This window comes from Geotrypetes seraphini, chromosome 4, assembly GCF_902459505.1.
Source record: "Geotrypetes seraphini chromosome 4, aGeoSer1.1, whole genome shotgun sequence".
NCBI lineage: Eukaryota > Metazoa > Chordata > Amphibia > Gymnophiona > Dermophiidae > Geotrypetes > Geotrypetes seraphini.
The window spans coordinates 35733342-35752802 of record NC_047087.1 but is presented as its reverse complement, the minus strand read 5'-3'; the positions used below and the strand labels follow the sequence as shown (position 1 = coordinate 35752802).

At 45.3% G+C, this 19461-nt stretch overlaps 1 protein-coding gene across 4 annotated transcripts; it reads right to left on the bottom strand.

Moving 5' to 3' along the window:
* Window positions 1–4003: 4003 nt before the first annotated feature.
* Window positions 4004–19243, bottom strand: PDP2 (pyruvate dehyrogenase phosphatase catalytic subunit 2). Of its 4 annotated transcripts, none has more exons than XM_033942467.1 (2): window positions 19221–19243; window positions 4004–9220 (listed from the first exon to the last, which is right to left on the bottom strand). In XM_033942467.1, the coding sequence occupies exon 2, from the start codon at window positions 9158–9160 to the stop codon at window positions 7553–7555; it is 1608 nt and encodes a 535-aa protein (XP_033798358.1). In that variant the 5' UTR covers window positions 9161–9220; window positions 19221–19243; the 3' UTR covers window positions 4004–7552. The 4 variants fall into 4 exon arrangements, with proteins under 4 accessions (XP_033798358.1, XP_033798354.1, XP_033798357.1 ...); XM_033942463.1 differs by lacking the exon at window positions 19221–19243 and adding an exon at window positions 18975–19214; XM_033942466.1 differs by lacking the exon at window positions 19221–19243 and adding an exon at window positions 17900–18227.
* Between the last annotated feature and the right edge of the window lie 218 nt (window positions 19244–19461).

Here is a 19461-nt window from a genome sequence, read left to right as displayed (position 1 = left end):
AGCAGAGGTGCGTTGTTCACCTGTTGTCGGGGTCGATGCGACGGCATAAAAAATAAACAGATTGGCGCCTCTCAGGGAAAACCGTGCATGGAGGGTTGGTCTGTGCTGCAGGTGCACAGCCGCCAGGAGACCATAGTGGCGTGCAAGCCCCAGCCGCCTTCACGGTGGGTCCCGGAGTACGAGGGCTGGAGTTGAGGAGCTTCTTGGTCGCTGGAGTTGCATTGCCGGGGCCACTCCCTTGTGTGCCTCATTGGTGGCGGCTGGAGCCTTGTGGTGAGGGCGCTGTAGCGGTACAGCCGCTTTTGCAGAAGGGGCCCCTACGGCGGACGTTTGGCTCACATTTACATTTTTAAAAAAAAGCAAAACCTGAATGAGGGAGATTGGGGCACAGGGGGCAAAGCTATAGCCTCAGCACCCTGAGGTTATGAGGTCACAGTCATGCTGCTCCTTCTGACAGATCACTCCATGCATTCTTACACCTGGGCATTGTCTGGGACCACTGGGGTCCTTTGCTAGGCGGGCTGTTAGCCCTGGAGCAGGCTGGGAGAGTAAACACCTGTGGCTCAATAATCCAGGGCATTGCTTCCATCTTCCAACAGGCCTGAGGTGGGAACCCCTTGTTGGTCAGATTCCTCTGCATATTTTCCTCTTTCAAAGGGGCCGGGGTCCAGCTGGTGTAGGTGCTGGCCTGGAGGAGGGGGGCAGTCAGGCTAGGGCTTGGAACATGGGTGTTCCAACTGATGGGGGGGGGGCAGAGCCAGGGCGCTACTAGCCAGTTGCTGCTGTTCTTTTGGTTTTGTTTCAGGTCCAGTAGTAGCCCTCTCAGAGGATCTTTGCTGCTGGGCCACGGCTAGTAATGTCAGAGCCGGCGGTGACAATGACCCTGGATGGAGCAGCAGGTGGCGGGGGTCAGTGGACATGGTGGTTGCTGCGGATGGCGCCATCTTTGCTTCCAGTACCAGGATTGGTGTGGGCATGGTGGCTGCTGCCAGGGCGCCACTGGTTCAGTGGCACACCCATTTGCCAGCTGACTGCAGGATGTGGGGGACTGTTCTGCGGCAGCGAAATGTGGCTTGGTTGGTAGCCTGGTATCCCCAGGAGGGACAGGGCTGGAGCAGCTCTGTGGACTCCCCAGGGGGGCAGTGCCAGTATGGTACTGTAGTCTCCCTGGGCGAGGCAGGACCGGGTCGTTCTGTAGATCCCCTACCCCCCGGGGGGCAGTTCTGTGGTATCCATGGGGGTTAGGTCTGGGGAGGTTCTGGGGTCTCCTTGGGGAGGTGGTATTTAGGACGTGTGGTTCTGTGGCCCCTTGGAAGGGGCAGTCTCACTTGAAGGGAATGGACTGGGGCAGGTCCAGGCTGCCTCTGGAGTAGGCCTAGATTGGTCGAGTAGCTTCGGTGGTGCTGGGGCATGCCGGTGGTAGGTGGGGATTGCAAGGTAGCTGTCAGGGCGCCAAGGGTTTTCAGTGCCCTCCCCCTCACTGCTTGAGATGGTTCTATGGCCTGGACCAGAGGATTGGTTCTTGTTAAAGTTGGGGTAGGGTCCAGTGGTTCAGTGGGCATCTGAAGGGGGAGGGGACGGCCATTCGGTGGCTTGAAGAGGGGGGACCAGGCAGTGCAGGGTTGTTGTCATATTGCCTTGGGTCTAACCCCTCACCCACCACCACCACCGTTGGCTAGCATACCGCAGAACTTGGGGGCTGGGCTGTGTCTGTGGCGGCAAGACCAGGTGGTTCTGGTTCTTGGTGGGGGACTGGGCAGTGCTAGGGCACAAAGGTGCGGGATGTGGGATTGCTGGGTCCGGGTAGTTCTGTCGGTTATCCGGTGGTGGGACCAGGGAGTGCCAGGCTGCATGGCTGCTGTCTGGGTACCACAGGTTCGCGGTTAACCCCCTTCTCTTTGTTTCTGGGCGGCGGGCCATGTGCCCGGGGGATGTTTCAGTGCATGCCCTGGTGGGGTTGTGGTTGAGGGCTGCGCCTGAGGGAGGCGTTTTTTTGTTTAAGAGCTGGCAGGTGGTGGACGGTTTGTTCAGGGAGTCCTGGGGTAGGACTCGCGTGCAGATGCAAGGGACTGGTATGGGGCATGGTATTTCTTGACAGCCCTCTAGTGCGTAGGTTCTGATAGGGGTACTTGACCTGAGCAGTATGGTGACATGGTGTCTAGCTGGCGGGGTTGCGGGTGGTCGCTTGTCTGGTGCAGGCTGTTGTGAATTGGAGAGGGATGGCTGCGCATTGCAGATTTCTCCATGGTTGCATTCTGCAGTGCCTTCTGACCGGTCCTTTGCAACTGCTATGCCATGCAGCTGGCAGGGTGGCATGGCACCTCGTGTGGCAGTCAGGAGTTCGATGGATGGAGAGGAGATGTTCTGATGGTTGGGCTGCTTGGGGGCCTTGGTGGCTGGGGTCGGGGTGCCTCTAGCCCATTTTAGAGTGGGTATGTCCTGACATGCTTGCACATTGGAGCCCACTGGTGTGTGATGGGTTTTTGTATCATGTCTGCTGGGGTCCTTCTGCATTTCAACCCGCCCAATGCAATGGGTTATGGGGTGCGGGTTGGGCATGGATGTTGGTTGGCTTAGTTTGGGCTGGTCTTGGAGTGGGGGCTTTGGGGGGCTCCTTCTTGACAGTAAGCAGGCGGTGGGGTGCTCTCCTCTCGTAGATGGTGGGCAGATTTACCTGCAGGGTGATGCGAGTTTAGGTGAGGGTTTTTCTGTGGGGTATGGCTAGGTTTGGGGGGCCCTGGGCAGTGAAGTGGCAGTGGGCAGTTCCTTCCACAGGGGTTTTCAGAGGGAGCAGGCACATCAGAGTGCGAGTTCGTGGGTGCTGTAAGGTGGCGGTTCACGGGCTAGCTTCATCCTGGGGGTCGGTTGTGCTTCTAGCCATCCGGGTGCCTAGTCTAGTGGGTCAGCGTTCCTTTCGGGCCCTGGGAAGTGTGGAGTCTGAGGAACATGCCCGGGATTCCATGTCATCTCGAGTCCTATAATACACTGGATTCCAGAATCATTACTCTGTTTTAAAAGCGTTTCCATTAATTTACTTACCACAGAAGTCTAACTTACTGACCTATAGTTCCCTACTTCTTTCTTACTTCCACTTTTGAGTAGAGGGACCACATCCACCCTTCTCCAATCCTCCACTACCATTCCTGATTCTAGAGCAGCATTAAAAATGTCAGCCAGCGGAGTCACCAGAACTTCCCTAAGTTCCTTCAGTACCCTTCGATTAACACCATTTGTCCACCTTTAGTTTAGCTAGCTCCTCATGAACATAATCCTCTGAAAATTGATTAGAATTTACCACACCTCCAGCCCTATTTGTATCCCACTCCCAGCATTTCAGCTGTGAACACAAACAGAAATATTTGTCTTTCTTTCTGCAATCTTTTGTAATTTAAGAAAGCTAACCTCCTCTTCCATGCCTTCTTACCTACTACTTTTGAGAACCAAAGCAGCTTTTTCCTCTTACTTTCCTTTATGTGATTACTATCATGTGTCCCACAAGAGTGCATGTTTTCTACATGAACATTAAAACTGAAGAAAATAGCAAACCAAAATTGATAAAAAGTCAGATTTACAGGGCAGATCTTGTTATTTTGACTTGGGCTGATCTGAAATTCAGTCTAGACCTGAATCAGAGACCAAGCAGAATAAAATATGTGATGAGAAGCCCTAAAGTCCACTCATGGTACTTCATTCCCAACCCATAAAAAGGCCACTTTGGAATGCTTGAAATAATTAAGCAGCAAATTCTTGTCCCTTTGGAACACCAATGGGAAAAAACTGGCTTAAGTTTTATATATTTTAACAATATTTATTTTAATATTATTACTGGACTTATGCAGCACTGTATCCTGGTAACAAATATTCACTAGTACAATATGTCCCTTCCCCACAGAGCTTACAATTTAAGTTATCTTAGAGGCAATGGGAGCTAAAAGGACTTGCCAAGGATCATGGGGCTTGGCAGTGACAAAAGCAGATTAGAACCCTGGCTTCTCCACTTCTCAGCTCATTGCTCTAGACATTATAAGTAGCTACAGAATGATGAGAAAAATATTCAATCAGAAGCATTTTATTTTCATACCAACTGAAAATATTTAGTCATTTTAACATGATAATTCTTTTCCATCAAATGGTTACATAAAGAGCCCAGTCTGCCAACATCAGGCCTTAATCTCAATAGAGATTATAACACACACAGATAATTCTATTCACGTATCTGGTAGTAGCATCCGACGTACATTCTTTAAAAACACACTTTTCTTCACAAATTTTATTCAAGTAAACATCTTATCCCATGCTGTCTTCCTGGAGAAAATCCTCTATTGAACTAGACCTAGTGCAAACCTGCCTGATCCTACAGCTCTCTGCATAGAATCAACCACCACAACAAGCAAAAAAAAAAAAAAACCCACCCACCCCAAAACATCTTTATAAAAGGTTTGTCCGCACACAGAAAAAAACAAACCTGAAATATCTTAACAGCAGTAAATGTATGTTCACCTATGTGGCGATACTATGGTGTTGTCAGAAGTTTAATGGCATCAGGATCACTTTTAACAAACGTTTGGCTAACTTCATATGTGACAAGAATAAAAATAAAATGAAAAAGAAATCTTTGGACACTTTCTGTTCTAATTTTATCTGTTTCTCAAAAGGCAGCCAGCAAATCTGGCAAGATACAAAGCATTCCTTGTTCCCAAAGACTGTAAAGGACTGAAAAGCAGATCAGCCCTCCCAGTGCTCAAGTGGTAAAACATATAATGGGCAGAGCTTCCCCACTACAGTTACTCATTCCATCTCCTCCTCACATGAAGTCTTAACTGGCACTGATCACCTTCTTGTTCCAACCAAAAAATTTCTCTTTTAACTGCTACCTGCCCAATGGGCTCTCTCATTGGCCCTAAGTAAGCTATTCAGTCCCATGCTGTTTGCCTCCTCACACCCAGTCTGTTTGATGCAGGACTAGGGCTATTATTTTATTGAAATTGTAATCTAGCATTTTTCTCAGAAAAAAAGCATTATTTGGTTTAGTTATCTTTTTTCAGTGTGTGTGTGTGTCTGCTCTTCTCTTTACCTTCCCTCACTGTGTCTGTAGTCCTTCTCCCCAATTCCCCCCACCACCACCTCATGATCTCAAATATTTTGCCAAAATATGCACTTCTACTGTGCAAATAATTTTCCAATGAAATAGGGCTTTCTTCTCCCACACAGACACAAACCATGTAAATATACTGCAGTACAAGGATCATCCCTGCTCCAGAAGCACTATACCATGAGCATGGGGGAGGAGGGCGTGGGCTGCACTACCGGTAGTTGTGGCAAGACCCCTTCATTGACACCACACTTCTGATTATTTATCTATGCCAGCACAGTCAGCATGTTCAAAGTCCTTCATGGCCAATGTCATGTAATCAAAGAGCTGACCCTTGAGTTTTGAAAATGCTGGTTGTGCTGACAGATGGATGTACTCCCAAAAGCTGTACACCTTAGAAATAACTGTCTTTTCCTCTTCCTCCCTGTCTCATATGTATCTCTCTGCCCTATCTTCTCATCCCTCCCTCTCTCTGTGTTCTTCTTGCTCCAATCCCTGTACTATCTCTCTCCCTCTTAAATGTGCCTTCTTTTTTCTCACTTGTCGCTCTGAGCTCTTCTATCCATTCTCTTATTTTTGAGTCTGCTCTTCTCTAGGCCCTTCTTGTGTAGATGTCTCTTCTGTCTTGAGGATAGTGTCCATCTCTCTCTCTCGGTGTTCTTTTTAAAGGAGGCGAACCAAACAAGCCAGTGTTCTGTTTCTGGAAATGCCCAGATCAAAAAGCCTTAGAAGGTATATTGACCTCACCCCTCCTTAAGCAATGGAAAATACTTTTTCCTTCTATCATCAGTGTCTGCTCCCCCTTAAGACCTGGACAGTATTTACTAGCCCAGGCTCATGCTTTAAAATCCTTTTAATGTTTTTTCCCAACCAAAGATTGATCACAATCTCCCTCCACACCCCTTCAGGGATGAGTACTTCTCAACAGTTCAAGAAACACAAATCCCCCCCAGAAACAAACAACATTTTTCCTAAAGTTCCATCCTTAATTTTCTCATTTCTAACACTAAAAGCTTCTTTTACAAAGCCAAGGTAATGATACTGCCATGGTAAATGCAGCAAAGCCCATAGGAATTGAATGGACTTCGGTCAATTCTCCTTGGCTATCATTTCTTTTTCTTCATAACCTGTTAGTGTTAAAATGATATAATCCAATACAAAAGAATATTAACCTTTATATTCTGGAACTTATATAAAAAAGATAATCTAATTAAACTGCCCTACTGCAGTAAAATCTGTAATGACAGAATGTAAACTAATTTAAAGTGCACACTATATGTTTTCTTTCACACAACATCTCAGGAGCCACTGTAAAGTAATTTAAACTTTTTTTTTTTTATCCACTTCTTGTATAAACTAATGCAATATTAAGGCAGTTAAATTCACAGTGTCAACCAAGGCATAACTAGGCCTATTTATCCCACGTGCTTTAAATAAATCTCTTCTGCTAAAAAGGTACCTTTCATTTTTAAATGCAAACATAGCAGACAGCCACCTGCATTAACCTATATTCCCAGCCCATCTGTGCTCTCAGGCCATACCTTCTCTTCCTATCCTTGTCCAGGTTCCCTTTTATGGATAGACTGAACAAAGGCATGCAATTTACCAGTAGTTAGTATAGTCAACACAGTAGCAGTAACCCACTTTAGTTAATCTAGCCCTTTGCATCTGCAGTAGTTTACTGCTTAACTAAACTATTTCATTGAACTGTTGAACTTCAGGGTATTTCTGTACTCTGTACTAATCATTACTCAAGGGGTTCCCCCCCCACTACAAATGCAGCACAAGCTACATGCAAACCCGAACCCTGGGCAGTTACAGCTTCATGCTTTTCTAATTTTAGGGCACCTATTTCTAGCAGATTATCATATGCTACATTCATCTGTCCCTCATTTAAGATCTACAGCTTAAGCAGGGCTCCATTAAGCACCAATGCAATCAAATACTGGAGAACAAGTATTCCCATGCCAACCACTCCCCCCTCCCCACACACACACACACACCAAAACCCCAAAACATCTTGTTCAATCAAAAACAAATGAGTATTCTGAACAAGTAAACTGATGGTGCAACATTAGCCCAGTTTTTCATGGGAGCATTTGATATATCACCCCATCTTCCTGGTATCAGCAAGTTTTAAAGCATGGAAGAAATGTCTTCACATTACTACATACTCCCACTACTGCTGGCACAATGCAATTTCAATATTGATAACGCTAATAAATTACATTTAATTGGCCAATTTCTGCTCAAATTTTGAGCAGCTTAACGGCAGCTGCAGTGTATTATTCCACTCACAGGAAACACAAGGGCAAGATCCCAACACAAATTGTTTAAAGGGAGGATCTTAATTCCATATCCATACAGTTGGTGGAATACTCTACTTGACCTAGCCATTGACTTTTGCCAGAAATTCTGATCTGAAACTAACTGCTAGAAAGGTTTTGAGACAACCAAGCATTATTTTTCTTTGCCATACATTTCAATGTTAATAGAATTAAAGTAAACCACGGTGATCGTGATGTCATCTCTGTACATTCTTGCCAAATCATCAGGCAAACTCAACATCGTAGAAAGCTTCTCTTGCTCTATGACACCATGTTCATTATTGCCCACAGCATGCCTTATCAGATGGGTAGCTCCATTCTGGTCGTAGGACTGCACTCCTTTGGCCCTTCTCTTGAGCAGTAGGTTTTGCATGTAGCCTAGGCTTCGCTTCTCAATAGTCAGTTCTGGCTCCAGCACCTCTAAATTAACCCCTGAAAGATGTTCTGCCAAAAGTCTAATGACTTCTTCATTATCCAACATATCCCATAACCCATCAGAGGCAATAACAAGAAATTTATCTTGAGGCCGTAACCTATGATACCTTACCTCAGGCTCAGCAGTTAAGTATGGAGGTGTATGGTAATTTTGAGGGGTGTACTGATAAATATTTAAAGCCTCAATATCACAAGCGTTTTCCAAGACACTTTGTTGCAGTTCCTTACTCCATTTGAAGCGGACATCTCCAAATGCTCTAGCAGGCATCAAAATTCCCAGAAGTCTATTATCCATTACTACAGTTTGCTCTTCTGATTTGGGGTGCTCTTGTCGTAACCTTAAAAGTTCCATTTCATTAAGGGCATTGTGGTCTTGTGTGAGAGGGAGAGAAGACCACGTTCCATCTTTATCCTGAACCCCTAAGATTGCTCTACAGTCCCCAGCATTGGCTACATGTAAGTGAATATTGTCGATATGGGCAACACAAGCAGTTGCTCCTGAGAAAGCAACCTCAAGAGCAAGGTTTCTAACCAAGTCATTCATTGGGACTTGCCCTTCTAGCGAGATGTCTGAATCTAGTCTCTTGAATGAATAAGTCAGAGCATCCTCTACATTTAGTCCCATTTTATTGTCAAACTCTATAAGTTCCTGCCAATAAACTCTGAGGTGGTCTACATAGAGTGAAGCTACTTCTCTATAGGTGTAATCATTTCTGTGTTTGTGCCACTGCAGAACTGGCAGCACAGGTTTCATATGCTCCATAGCAAACTCAAGCTCTTCTAACATTTGCTGAGTCATTAGAGAAACAGCAATGTAATAGAAGAGCCTTTCACTTAGCGATTGTGCACAGGCATGTCCTGCATGGCCATCGAAGACACCAAAGAGCAAACCTTTGGTCTGTAAGCACGTAGCTGTGCTTCTACGGTCTTCATTTGGTGCATTTGCTGCTAGTTGATTACTTTCAAATTTCAAAACTGAATTAGAATTTCTTCCATCAAACTCTTGAATTTTGTAGCATTGCTCATTAGCCCTCAAGATATCATTTATATGTGATGGGGCCAATTGAAAATGGAAATCTTCCTCTGTAGAGATGTGTCTGAAAAATGTATTTCTAAGGAGAATATTTTCTGTGCCTGCGCACTCCAGCAGATCTTGCATAAATGGTTTCCTGGAAAGCCTCCTTTTCCATTTTGCCCTGTTTTGAACTGCAATATATCTCGAGTACCAGCATCTCCTCACTTGCAGTGTAACAAAACCATGTCTTGCAGAGCTTAAAATCAAGCAGGAAACAGTACTTGACATCATAAGAATTCAAACACTGATGTATTATCGGCTACTCCTTCACTTGCACAGATGTCTAAAAACCTACAAGAAAAAAAATAAGGTTCTATTAGTTCACATAAATAAAGCTGTGAATTTTTCAAGTTCAAAAACTTATTCATTAAAAATAATCTTCAGTTGTCTGGTATGATTTACTATTGGGGGGGCAACATAAACTAACTGATGACAAGCACCATTATTGCTCTTGTACATAAGCTATTAAGATTAGCAGAAACTTGCTAAAAACATTCATTCCTACACCCCCACCCCACCCACACATTCAGTTTTTCTCCTTTCCTTCTTACATAAATGTACTTGCTCTAGTTCCCTCCCTTTTAGGATCATAAAGATCCCTTATCTAAGGATCTCTGCATCTTTTAGGGAGTAAATTATGCTGTCAAAGGTCTGCAATTTGGGAGTCTGAAATGGCTCCTTCGGCTTCCAGTAAGTGCAGTCTATACAGCCCAACAAGCATTTGAAAATTCCCTCCTGAATGGTTTTCTTTCTTCCAGGGTAGGCTACGGAATGTGCTTGTATAGGTCTCTTTTGCAAAGCATATGGCTATTACTAACAATAGCAGGTAAATTACTTATGGGCCTTTCTTGCATCAAGCCTAAACCATAGAATAGCCATGCAATCTAATGTGTGGACCTGTAAATATAAAAAGAAGTGCAAAGGGAAAGGCTGCATAGGTATCTTTGGCTCTGGCACATGGAAATTTATGCTCATGAATAAAATTTCTATTTCTATATGTAGAAACAATATCAGCCTCATACCCTCCAGATATTATTAGTCCCTCTAAATTAGCAAACTGTCCCAAGTACCGGTGCTAAACTTGTAGTTCTTTCACTGTTGAAAACTACTGGTCTAATAAAGGGAAAGGGATTTGTATACCACCTTTTCGTGGTTACACATTCAAGCGGTTTACATATATACAAGAATAAAAAGGATGGAGTCTGTCCAGTGGAAGGCTACTAAAATGGTCGTTGGTCTTCGTCATAAGGCGTATGGGGACAGACAAAGATCTCAATATGTATACTTTGAAGGAAAGGTGGGAGAGGGGAGATATGATAGCATAAATGCGCACGAGACAAGTCTCTCTTAATTCAAAAGAAGTTCTGGAATGAGGGCTAAAAGGAAAGTATGTTAAATTTCTGTTACTTTCCACAATGAAGTGCAAATATTGAAGGTTCATTTAATAAAATACTGCTAAGACTTTTTCTAACATAAAATGTTTTTATCATGTGTATTATTGCTGAGTGTGAAAACATAATACCAAGAAATTTGATCCATTAAGCAAAAATAGAAAATTTTAAGAAAAAAATGGAGCTTCATGTAATGGCTTTGGATGGCTTAGGATGGCTTTTTAAAAAAAAAAAAAAAATTTAATATTTTCTTTTCAAGAACAATCAAATGCTTTGGGGAAAAAACTTCAATTTGCAGTTTTTCCAACTTCAGGGTTGCTTTTACAAAGCTGCAACAGGCCAGTGAGGTAAATGCTCAGACACTCATAGGATTTCTACAAGCATCAGAGCAATTACCTCACCAGCCCACAGTAGAAATATCTACTCGCTTATAATGGAACCTCACCTATAGCGGACAAGGTCCGCTGGTCCCGGTCATGCGCCATTATAAACAAAGAAAATCATTGCATATAGTGGACTTGCATATAGCGGACTTTCGGATATAACAGACAACCAATTTGGTCCCCAGAGCCGCATTTAGCTGTAGTTTTCTTCGGTTATAACGGACATTCAGGCTCCGCCTACAAGGCGCATGGCATGCCGGTGATATAGTATCAAAATGCAACCCAGAAGAAAATGACAGAGTATTTTTCTTTCCAGTATAGTACGACGAGATGCTTTAGAACATCTTTTAGTGTTCTGGTTTTGCAATCATTTCATGCATCATTTCATGCCATGTTTTGCTGAGTTTTGTTCTTGATGTTGCTGATATGGTTGTTCAGTGACTGTTGTTCATTGATTGAACGTTGTTTCAAGTTGACCTAAATAAAGTTTTTTTAAAAAAAGCAACTCTGGATATAACGGACCATTTTTCCAGGTCCCTTGAAGTCCGTTATAACGAGATTATACTGTAGAGCTGAAAATCTCAGAATTTCATAGCACACAGCATGCATACTATTAGCCCTCTAAAAAAAAAAAAATTAACAGGTGGAGAAACAAGCTCAAGGCAGTACTGAGCCAGATGAGGCACCTTACTCATGAATACATCTTAACCACTCACACTGAAGTAATGAGGTCTGGTACTGTGATTATTTATTGGCTCAACAACAACCAGTATGATGAACAAGTAGTCTTGTAAGCAGTTAAGTTCATGAAATGAGGAACCTAAACTAAGAGCTAGAAGGTGAAGCAGCATCATAGACACAAGCAGGAGATTCAATAACCTCCTACTGGATATCCACAGAGAACAGCAGGCTGACAGTTGTACCATCCATAAAGCAAGTCTTACAATTGAATGCAAAGGTAACTGTCTAGCAGACCAGCAAAACAAGCAACCAAAAGAGGCAGACCACAGATTGACCACACCACTAGTGGGAGCAGAAAAGATGATCTGTGGGCTTGGTTCAAAGAAGTAGGCCATGTGTCCCATGTGGTGCAACTGGGAACAGAGGTGGCTGCAGGCTGAAGAAAACCTCACCAAGAACACTAGGTGAGAGAGAAAGAAAGGAGGAAGATAAATGTAAAGAGAGACGATAGAGACAGAAGTAAAAAAGAAGAGAAGAGGCTGAAGTAAGTAAACAGGAAAGAGAAATCTATTTCCCTTATCCCCCCCCCCCCGCCCCAAAAAAAGAACATATATACAAAAATACAAACAATAAAGCAAAAATAACTGCTCCTCCTCTGCAAAATTTGAGAAATGTAAAGGAAAATAATTTTTCTCTGGTTCCTAGAAATTTTAGCCGATACCTAATTTTTGCAAATAATTATCCACTCCTACATTTTAGAAAAGTAGAGCAGTGCTTCCCAATCCAATCCTGGAGGCATAGCGCATCACATTACTTTATTTTACAGTTCGTCTTTACAGTCTACTAAAAGGTTGATTATACATTTTTCAAATAAAAATAAGTCTGATATTCAGGATAAACAGTGAATAATTCTTGAGCATATGCTGTATAGTCAGTTTATTCACAGATCTCCTGAAAACCAGTATGGTTAGGCATGCCTCGAAGACAGGGTTGGGAAACAATTATGTAACACACCTAATAATTTCATCATATACTTATGAATACTTCTTTTTTTTCTCTAAGTAGGGTGTGAAATAAATAATGTAGATAAGTGTTGCAAAAAGTCATGGTGCACATAATTATCTGTAATACAGGCTTAATGCCAAAACATTTGATGTTATCTGAAGCACTAAGTAAACTTCCCCTGAATTTTTCTGTTCTCAATCTATTTACTAATCATATTTAAAAACAAACACAAACAAAAAAAAAAAAAGATTTAGGCCCGGATTCTCTAACCAGTGCTGTTGTCGGTGGCTGCCTTAAAAGTGTCAATCACGTGACGGCACAAGTTAGAGAACTGCACCTCCGGCAAAGGTAGGCACCAGAAATGTAGGCCAGGGTTTTCCAGGCCTACATTTTCAGCGCCTACCTTTGATGTGAATCATGCCCAACACCACTTCCAGTGTTAGCCATGCCTATAGTGGCATTAAGCATTGTAAAACGTCTACAGATGTACAATTCCAGCGCCGATGTTTTAGGCACCTTGAAAATCAGTTTAAAATGCTTTTTAAATGGCGTTTTTCACCAAGCTTGGGTGCCTACTGGCGCCTAAAAAAAAGAAAAAACAAAACGGTGTATTTATAGTTTATTTAAAATTTGTTATACCGTTTATCATACTTCTAAGTGGTGCACAGTGTATATAACAGTAAAAAAAAAAAAAAAAGGAAGATTTACAAACTAAAAATACAAATTTATGCTGACAAGACATTATCGTATTTTCTCGCATATAACGCGCGCGTTATACGTGGTTTTTACGTACCGCGCATACCCTTGTGCGTTATACAAAATTTTTTTTACATAGTTCCCCCCCGACGTCCGATTCACCCCCCACCCCCCGCAGGACCGCTCGCCCCTCCACCCCGAAGGACCGCTCGCACGCACCCGCACCCCGAAGGACCGCTCGCACGCACTCCCACCCGCACCCCCCACCCTGAAGGACCGCTCGCACCCCCACAGCCTCCCGACCCCCCCATCATGTAGAAGCTCCTACCGGTGTCCTGCTGCTTCCTCTTGGCGGTCCCGACACCCGACATGATCGGGGCAAGAGGGAGCTCAAGCCCTCTTGCCCCAGCCAACCGCGGCACCCCGACACGATCGGGGCAAAAGGGAGCCCAAGCCCTCTTGCCCCGCCGACTCCCCAACTCCCCGACAATATCGGGCCAGGAGGGAGCCCAAATCCTCCTAGCCCTGGCGACACCCCCCCTAGTTGTTCGGGCCAGGAGGGAGCCCAAACCCTCCTGGCCACGGCGACCCCCCTACCCCCACCCCGCACTACATTACGGGCAGGAGGGATCCCAAGCCCTCCTGCCCTCGACGCAAACCCCCCTCCCCCCAACGACCGCCCCCCCCCCAAGAATCTCCGACCGCCCCCCAGCTGACCCGCGACCCCCCTGGCCGACCCTGACACCCCCACCCCCTTCCCCGTACCTTTGTGTAGTTGGCCGGACAGACGGGAGTCAAACTCGCCTGTCCGGCAGGCAGCCAACGACGGAATGAGGCCGGATTGGCCCATCCGTCCCAAAGCTCCGCCTCTTGCCCCGATCGTGTCGGGGAGTCGGGACCGCCAAGAGGAAGCAGCAGGACACCGGTAGGAGCTTCTACATGATGGGGGGGTCGGGAGGCTGTAGGGGTGCGAGCGGTCCTTCAGGGTGGAGGTGCGGGTGGGAGTGCGTGCGAGCGGTCCTTCGGGGTGGGGGTGCGTGCGAGCGGTCCTGCGGGGGGGGGGTGTGAATCAGACGTCGGGAGGGGGGGCATCAGGCTTTCAGGGTGGGGACAGGACTTCAAGGGGGAGAGGAGAGTTGGGGCGGGCGAAAGGAGAGTCGGGGTGGCCAGAGGAGAGTCGGGGCGGGCAAAAGGAGAGTCGGGCAGCATGCGCGGTATACGGGTGTGCGCGGTATATAAAAATTTCTGTACATAAATTTGTGTTTTTCGCGTGCTATACCCGTGTGCACGTTTTACACAGGTGCGCGTTATCTACGTAAAAATACGGTACTAACGTATGGGAGACAGGAAAATAAGGGGGATAAATCCACTGAATATAGGAGGATAGTAAGACATTTAAGGGAAGTCCATAGGGGAGGGGAGATCCTGTCTGAGCTGGGCCCAGAAGGTAAGGTTTTAGAGAATCCAGGCTTTAAAGCCCAATAGCATCAAGGCAAATTTCCTATATGCCATTTTCCTTCCCCTCACTCTTCTTTCAAACTCAGTCATACTCCAACTCCAACCTAAACTTTAAGCCAGCTGACCATCTATGTCTAAAATGATGGCTTTGGGTTTTTGGCAATGTTGCTGGGTAATAACTCCTGATGAGAAGTCTAGTATCATGTGACTGTGGCTGTTATATCTAATATAATAAAACGCTAAGCGCGCATACACACTCTACCACCGTGTTGCCTGATCTGTAGTTCCGTGGTCGGCAGAGTGCACATGCACGCATACAGGGGTCCCTCACTCCGTCTAACATAGTCTCGGCAGTGACTCCCCCCTCCCGTCCTCACTTCGTCAAACTGGCCAGCAGCGCTGGACTCCCTGCTCTCCACCTCTCAAGCTGTGGTGTCGGCTCCTCTCACAAGCCTGCACCAGCGTTGGAGAAGGCTACCGACGCTGGCGGGGATCGTGAGAGGAGCCACCGCCGGCACTTTTAAACTTAAAAAAAAACCTTCGGCCGCAGCAGGCCAGCCCGCGGGAAGGGAAGGGGGGCCCGAAAAAGAACAGGACTCCAGCTACTGGAACACAGGCTAGACTGCAGGAAGGGAAGGGGGAGGGGCCGAACGGAGCAGGCCAGATCGCATTAAGAGAAGAAAGTGGCCGAACGGAGGACAGCTCGCGGTAAGAGAAGGGAATGGGGGTAGGGGAAAATGCTGCTACTGCTTCACAGGGACCTGGAGGGGAAGGGAAATACCGCTGCTGCTTCTGCAAAGGAAAGGGGGGAAGGAGGGAAATGCTGTTGCTGCTGCACAGAGAAATGGGGTGAACATGCTGCTGCACAGGGAAAAGGAGGGAAATAATGGCATTTGAGAGGGAGGTAAAACTTCTTAAGAGTTGGTTAGGACAGGGGGTGGAAGATCTTTCCTGTCCTGGCCCCCTGCTAGACCACTAAGGATTTGACAGGTACGCCAGAGGAGGGGGGCAGGAGGGAGATAAATGTTGTTTAAAGTTGGCCAGGGCAGGAGACAGAAGGGATCTCTCCTGTCCCGGCCCACCGCTGGACCACCAGGGATTTAAAAAATACACAGTGGGGGGGATAAAAATTGTTAAAAGCTGGCTGGGGCAGGAGATGGGAGGGATCTTTCCTATCCCAGCCCACCAGGTCTTACAGTAGGCCCAGCAGAAGCTTGCAACAGGTTCGGGATCTTTTAGCCCAAAAATCTCATTTTATATTCAAGTATATATGGCATCTCAATCCAAAAATTCTGTACTGACGTAGCCCTAGCTTTCTGTATTAGCTACAAGCAGCAGGGAGCCTCCTTCAGACTTTCTACACTTGTAAGAATTCCCTGAAAATCAAAAGGTTTCTCTAAACTGTACCTAGAAAATACATGTCAGATGAAGGACCATCCCTACTGTAATGCAAACACCATATGGTATAATACTTAATAGCGATGACTGTTTGCTAAGTTGCATATACATTGGTTAAGCCCAGATAAAGCAATTTGATGACTAAGTGAACAAAGGAAATAGGAGCATGTTCTTAGGAAGTCAGGTAAGCAAAGAGCTATGCTTTCCTGGATGCAGTAAATCACTTTTATTTTAATCTAAACCTTAAGTTTATATACCGCATCATCTCCATGAGTATTGAGCTCGACACGGTTTACAAGAACTTAAAATAGTAGATGGAGAAGAAGAAAGAGGATTACATGAACTTATGTGAAGAAGGGAGGAAACCCCAAAGAAAGAGAACGGCACACACTTCCATGTGAACAACCTGAATAAATTCCCATGTCAGATCCCCTACTCCTGTAGGCAGCATTCATAGCCCAGAGCAGAAACACCATAATCACTGTACAATGAATACACCAGCAGCTGGATTTAAGGCTCATGATTTTGGAATTCTTGGAAAGAGCCCTGGTGCATGTTTGGGAGGATTTGAGGTACAAGAGGCTGGGAGCTTGTTGCTACAGTGACAGAACAGATAAATTGGAAAGGAAATCTCACAGGGAGAAAATTCCCATTAGTTTTGCAAGGGAAAATTTACCAGACAACTCTCCACCCTAACTTCAAACATACACAAAAGTAGTGAAATTTATATCAACATTATGTGGTAACAGCTATCTTCCTGTTCTTAGATAGCCTGTCCGTTCCAAGAAAACATGGATTCCTCAGACTCCTTGATCAAAAGACAAACTGTGCTGCAGATTGCTACTTTCACTACCAGACTCTTCTTTCCTGCTAAAATTAATATGTAAATTGCATTTAGCACAGATATAAAAAGACTACATGTCCATGAAGATCATTCCTCAAAAACTTGCTAACTCTGCACTTTTAACAAGCTAATTAACAAAATATATTTATTGAAATACTTTCTAGATTCCTTTTGGTCATAATACATTAATTAGTGTTACCTATGGGCGAGATTCATCTATAAAAATGGCAGCTGCTTATAAACTAGTAAACTCTAATCCCAATTAAATTTAATCACCTGCAGTCCATTTGTACCGTTGTGAACATTATAATCACGTTCACATATATGAATGTGGCACAGATCTCATCAAGTATACCTAGCACAGTGTAAACCTTTAAAACAATGCATTGCTACCAAACTTTTTACACAATATCCTTCCCATTCTACTTTCAAGGACAATCTGTGTATGGCCGTTTGGTGGGGGATGGCTGGGGAGGTCTTCAGTGGCTGGGAGGGTGTAGATGGGCCGGAGTAGGTTTTAACTGAGATTTCGGCAGTTGGAACACAAGCACAGTACCTGGTAGAGCTTTGGATTCTTGCCCAGAAATAGCTAAGAAAAAAATTTAAAAAATTTAAATTGAATCAGGTTGGGCAGACTGGATGGATCATTTGGGTCTTTATCTGCTGTCATCTACTATGTTACTATGTTATGTTACTGTTAAAGTAAAACTCCTGTCTAAGAAGTGATGGGGACCTGGGCATTTGCAGCTCTTTACACTTGAGTTTCAGATCATGCACTAACCTAAACTTAAAAGTACCAGAATAAGGGACCAATAAGATACGAGTAATAGAAATGTAAACAGTATATACGAGAACATAAATTACAACGGTACTCTTTCCCCTTTACTAAACTTCATGGGACGTGTCTATTATGAGCTCTCGCAGTCTCCAGAGAGCCATTCTTAGGAAAGGGCGAGTTTAGAAGCTGCTGCGGTCAATCTTCGGGACACATCGCGATCCACCCTACGGGGGCCAACAGGCTGGGAGCGGAGGCAGGAAGCAGACTCGCCCTTTCCTCCTCACCCCCGCTTTCAGATTCAAGGGGGGGGGAATTCTCGAGCACACACCTCCGTACTTCTTGATCTCCAAGATCATCCCGCTCTAGCAGTTTTCTCGTCGGTCCCAGCCATTCGCCTAGCGTGGCGGCGTTCGAGAAAAGGGGCGGGGAGCAGCAGCAGCGCAGCGACAGGCCTTTCTGCAATCCCGCCCCCCCCCCTTCCCCAATCACATCTGATCAGAAAAGCCTTTGGCAGAAAGGACAGATGCTTGCAGGTCTATAAAGTACAGTACAGAGATACTCAAAGGCCCCGGTGTGCTTGTTGGAGGGGGGAAGGGGTAAAACACGGGCCCTGTGGATCTAAACCCGTACGACCTTAAAAATCTGAGGTCAGTGTCACTTTTAGTCTCAGCCTAGGTTATGGCTCTGAAAGATCTCTACGACACTTTAGCTGTGACGGATCCTAATGCTTTTCCCTCTCTATGCTGAGACTAAAAGTGGCACGGACCTCAGGGCAAAAGTTTTGCCACTTTTAGTCTCAGCACAGGGAGGGAGAAGCATTAGGATCCGTCACAGCTAAAGTGTCATAGAGGTCTGTCAGAGCCATAACCTAGGCTGAGACTAAAAGTGGGGTGCTGGGTTAGTCTATTTTGTATTCTGGTTCTACTTTGTTGTTATTCCACGGTTGCCTGTACTTTGTAGGTTGCTTTTCTGTTTGAAAATTAAAAAATTGATTACACATAAAAAGTGGCACGGACCTCAGATTTTTAAGGACTTGAGGGTTTAGAATAGATCCGCGTTTTACCCCTTCCCCCCTTGTTGAAGAGCGCTGACGGCAGAAAAGAGAAAAAATGGGGTGGGGGGAGAAGAGGAGACATCGGACTACGAAAAGAGAGCGGGGGGGGGCGTAACTGAAGGCTCGCCTAGAACGGTTAAATAACCTTGGGTCAGCTCTGCCTGGACTACATTAAAAAAAGAAACGGCCACATTTCACCCCGGACAAACTAATGTAGTCCCCGAAAACGCCCCCTTGCAAAAAGGCAACCAAACCCAGACGTAATACGTGCAAACCGCCGCCCCCCTCCCCAAAAGCAGCTTTTCTCCATTGTGCTATCTCTAAAGCTGAGGAGCAGAAATGACACCGCAAGAATACCTGCACTCTAAGCGCCGAGACTGTGAAACAAGCGGAGCAGCGTCACCGAGCGAGCGCGTTTCTGAACCAACGAGTCCGTCGTCGTTGGGTTTTTTTTTCTTTTTTTCGAGTGCGTGTAACCTCACGGGCGACAACCCGCTGCTCCCCCGCCTTCCCACCGACTTCCTTCAGCGTTCGGCTTCCTGGACTAGCAGTATGGAGCGAGCGCGGCTTCATTCCCCGCATGCGCGTAGGAAACGTCACAACCTGAAGGGAGAAGAGGGGGGGGGGAAACCCCAAATGACACTTCCGGCTCCGTACTTCCTTTTATTGCGAGTTGGAAAAGGTGTAACTCCTGGCGGAATTCCAAATTCTGCAATTTTATTTGACAATAGTTAAACAATGTTTTTGTAATTATTATCCAGAGTTTCAATACAATTCAGTATTTTCACTAAATTATACTGGATAAAACAAAACAAAAAAAAAAGCCTTCAAGATTTTCTGCTTG